General features: G+C 43.7%; 1 protein-coding gene across 1 annotated transcript in view; it reads left to right on the top strand.

Annotated features, from left to right (window-relative positions):
- ANTXR2 (anthrax toxin receptor 2) overlaps positions 1-4,144 on the top strand; it is a gene marked incomplete at its 3' end in the record, with an annotated part of 60,336 nt that overhangs the window by 10,049 nt on the left and 46,143 nt on the right. The window contains exons 4-6 of the mRNA XM_010139788.1: positions 754-861; positions 957-1,025; positions 1,821-1,901. Coding sequence (XP_010138090.1) covers positions 754-861; positions 957-1,025; positions 1,821-1,901 — 258 coding nt within the window. The remainder of the gene's footprint in view (positions 1-753; positions 862-956; positions 1,026-1,820; positions 1,902-4,144) is intronic.

The raw sequence follows: 4,144 nt of genomic DNA, 5'->3' as shown, positions 1-4,144 counted from the left end.
AGGTTCTCTGCTGTGAAGTTAACAGCTCCCACGGCATACCAGTGACATGGTAAATAGTCACCCGCAGCTTTGTCGGGCTGCGAATCTTAACAGTGCCTTCTAGACCATGTGTGTACGGAGAGGCTGCTGCCGGGATCAGCGTTTTCAGGACACTCTTAATTTTGGACTGTCTTAATTGGAGTTCCCAACTGCTGCTGTTTTCTGGAGACAGTTAAAGTGCACATTGTGATTTTGCTGCAAGTCTCGGGCCGGGAAGGTGAGGATCTGAGCTTTCACTGTTACTGACAGAGACGCAGTTTCTTTCTTGGAGCCTATAGAGCCCAGTTTCTAAGTGTGATCTGCGGGCTGGAGTGACCTGGGCAAACAGGAGTTTGTTGCTGTTGAAAATAAAAATAGTTAGTTCTAAGCCATTCCTTTTATACCTTGGGACCTGCTGACTGACATTTGGTATCTGGGGGTTAACAAAGGAAACGTTAAGAGACACGAGCTCCACAACTCAGAGAGTATCAGTCCTGAAAGAATCAAGTGTTTCCACTTGATCTCAGCACTTAGAGATGGGCTCACCGGGGACTGGAAAACACTGATGATTTCCTTATTAGTAGTGAGTTACACACGGAGGCAGAGGATTGTCCGGAGAGATGGGTTTGAAGATGAGGCCAGGTGTTACTCTGGGCGTTGTATTCACTCAGAAGATACATCTTGGTTAAAAGTTCAGATGTAGTTTTAAGCTGGATAACTATTTTTTGTTTTCAGGCCAACGAGCAAATTGCCAGTCAAGGAGCCTCAAGGTTTTCCAGTATCATCATTGCACTGACAGATGGCAAGCTGGATGGTCAGATTCCCTTGTACGCAGAGAAAGAGGTGAGCTCTGGGTGAAAACACATGTTGCCTTCTGAAGAGTTTGGGTGCTGCCTGGTGAATGAAAATGCTTATTGCTATGTTCTCTTCTGGGGCAGGCAAAGAAATCCAGAGAGCTGGGAGCCAGAGTTTACTGTGTTGGCGTCCTGGATTTTGTACAAGAACAGGTAAGGACGTTACTGTTTAGATTACTAGGCAATACTTTCTCACAGGGTTTTATGTAGTTAATTTTAAGGAATACAAATCAATTTTACTTCTGTTAGACACTATAACGTCTTCTCTGGCTCAGGAAGCAGACACTCAGACACGAACAGCATGTGTGGGAGTCATCTCCATTGCCCAGAAGACCCATTGGAAATACCCTCTCTATTGGGTAGCTGCCAGCAGGAAAGGATGGAAGCAAACACAACCAGATTAGGCTACAGGTGCATAAAGGGAGTAGCTATGGCCATGCTTCAGACAGCATGTAAACGGTCTTGGGATGAGAAGAAGGAAGAAGGATCCATGTCCTTTGTTGACAGAAAGCTCTTCCAGAGTTGCTATATCCTAATGACGGCTGCAGCTACCCTTGTACTGGCAGAGGGATTTAATGGAGAAGTGTAGGAAAGACTCGACTCTAGAAGGCACATAGGAAGGCTTTTTAACAGAGGGCAGAGCAAACAGGGAAGGTAATTCTGGGATGAGTTATGAAATGACTGCCAAGACACAGGCCCTAAAAGGTTTCTGTAGTGTGGTGGTTCAAGACAATTAGCCCCCGTACCGTTTTGTTAGCTGCAGTGGTTGTGGTAAGTCCTGCCTTTCAGAAGAGTCATAGCTGTGAGGGAACTCAGAATTTTCCTTCTCTTTGCAGAGTCGATGGGAGTTGTTTTTAGACATCCGTTTACATTTTAAGGGTGAAAAGCAGTGTGACAAATTTAGTTTGCCAAGCGATTCATGTGTTTGCACGCGTTTTCTCTCTAAAGCTTGAAAAAATTGCGGACACGAAAGAGCAAGTCTTCCCTGTGACTGGAGGATTCCAAGCACTCAAGGGAATAATCAATTCCGTGAGTATCAGACAATAAGCTCAACATTTACTTTTCCAGGCAGAACTGGTTCCTAAGTCAGTAACTGCAACATACTAAGTTCTCTCCTCCTGATCTTAGAAGCGTGTTCTGTGCAAGGTTAGCGGTGCTGCTGCCGCAGGTAGGCAGCACAGTGGAAGAAAGCTTTCTGTCAAAAGCCGAGTCAAAACCAATAATGAAATGCTTCTTCTCAGAGAGATCCCTCTATAATTCATTTCCCTTTCCTTTTTTTTTTAATCAAGAAAGGATTCTACTCACATACAGGATATTAGAGAGTCATGAACTTACCACTTCCCTGGAAGAGTGTGTTTTGTGGAAGTTAGCGTCACAATGAAACTACTTATTTTCCTTCTCGTTGCTTAAAATAAATGTAATTTCAGAATCTTCCTTGCACATTCTAAAGAGATAAAATCAACCTTTTTTCACAGTGACATAGGTTTTCCTGATAAGACAGTACACCCCATGTGGTACTGCTTCTTAAAGATCTCATTCTGTACCGTTTTAAAGACTTATAAGAATCAGTTAATCTACTATCGTGAAGAGGCGCAACACTGAAACTGCTGCTGATAGACTTATTTAGAAGAGCTGAATGTTTAACCCCGGTTATCGCATTAAGTTTCCAAGAAAACTGCATTTCAAATTATCTCTATCGAGATAGAACTAGATAAAGGACTAAACCCATCTGCATTTGGAGTTTGCCTCCAGCAAGAGCCACTGACTTGCAGGTTGGACCCTTCCAAGGAGTCAGGGTCTCCACTCTTCTCACTCCTCGAGGAAGCAGCAGGAGTATGATCGCTGGGGATTCCCGAAGAGCTCCGCTTGAGGAGTCTGTAATGCAAACGCACAGGAGACTGGCATTACCTGTAGATTGTCCCATTACCCCCCATTCTCGGCCAAGGTACTTTTGGGCAGTCTCTGGTTTGTAGCAGTCCCACTCTGCCTCTTTTAGAGCTCCCAGGAACTTTCAAGCACCCTCACTTTTTTTGCAGACAGAGCAAGGGTAGTTTTTCTGATAAGATTTGGCAGATGGTGTTTGCACAAGCCTCAGTCCAGCTGCTTCTGGCACTGGTGAAAAACAGGTGTAAAAGTCCCAGGTTTGCACGTATCATAGCTGCAGAGCGAGAAAAGATGTGTATAACGGTAGCACCTCGTTCTGAGCTAACAGCTTAGCACGGACAGGGTCTGAAAAACCAAACTGCAAGTCCGCTGTTCGGCAGCTTACACGAACTGTCTGCTCCTTCACACTGCGACTGAACTGTGTAGGGTATTCCTGAACAGACTGCAGCCGGAACAGACACTGCCACACTGGGCTTACTGCGATTTCTGTCCAGAAAAAGACACTTACGTTATGGATGTCAGGGTGGTGGAAAATGTTTTTGCTGATAAATGAAGGAGCATAAGAAGGCATTTCTGACAGGGAACATGCCAACTGACTTTCAGTCTTACCTGCATCAGTCTCATTTCTTGGGATAAAGATCAAACAAAGCCAGTTAGAACTAGTGATTTCAGAGCTCCTGAGAGCTTTTAGAGGCTTGACTGTTGTTTACAGCTTCCTGAAAAGCACTGGATCTAGCCTGAGTTTCATTTGGCTGTCCAGGCATTTGAAACTCTCCTTTTCTCTCTCGAGTAAGTACACAGAATGCATTTGCTGGAAGCGGTGGCAGAATGACACCTTGCCAGCATCCCTGTTATACCGCAGAGTGTGGATGGAAGCACCCACAGACAGGGCTGTGTGATTGATTAGGGTTTTGTTTTGGGTTTTTTTTTTTTAAATGCACGTGTGGTGGCTGTATTAACATGATTTTTTGGTATGCTGTAGTTGTAACTCAATTTTCTTTGAAGGGGTTGTGACTGATTGTGACAATTCATTCTCATTGCATTATAAAAGTGATAAGCAGATCTAATTGAACATGAAATAGTCACAGTTTTCCTCTTTATTCACAATTATAAATCCATTTCAATTTACAAGTTAGCTAGAGAATACAGGCTCAAAGAGACACTCTGTCATAAAAGGGAAAGCTAATTTCAAAACAAATGAAAATGAAATACCCGTGTCACAAACATGCAGAAGTATTGCTCAAAGCGTGGTGTCAAAGGTGCAGTTGTGAAACCCTCCATGAACATTGTTGAACACTTCTTGTTTAGAAAAAATACACTGTTTACAGAAGTGGCAGTGACCCAGCAATTAAAACCCTCAAGCAAAACTGCAACACAGAGCTGTTTAG

This window comes from Buceros rhinoceros, unplaced genomic scaffold (assembly GCF_000710305.1).
Source record: "Buceros rhinoceros silvestris isolate BGI_N320 unplaced genomic scaffold, ASM71030v1 scaffold13277, whole genome shotgun sequence".
Taxonomy (NCBI): domain Eukaryota; kingdom Metazoa; phylum Chordata; class Aves; order Bucerotiformes; family Bucerotidae; genus Buceros; species Buceros rhinoceros.
Note: the sequence above shows the minus strand (reverse complement) of the source record. Positions and strands in the feature narration are given on the sequence as shown.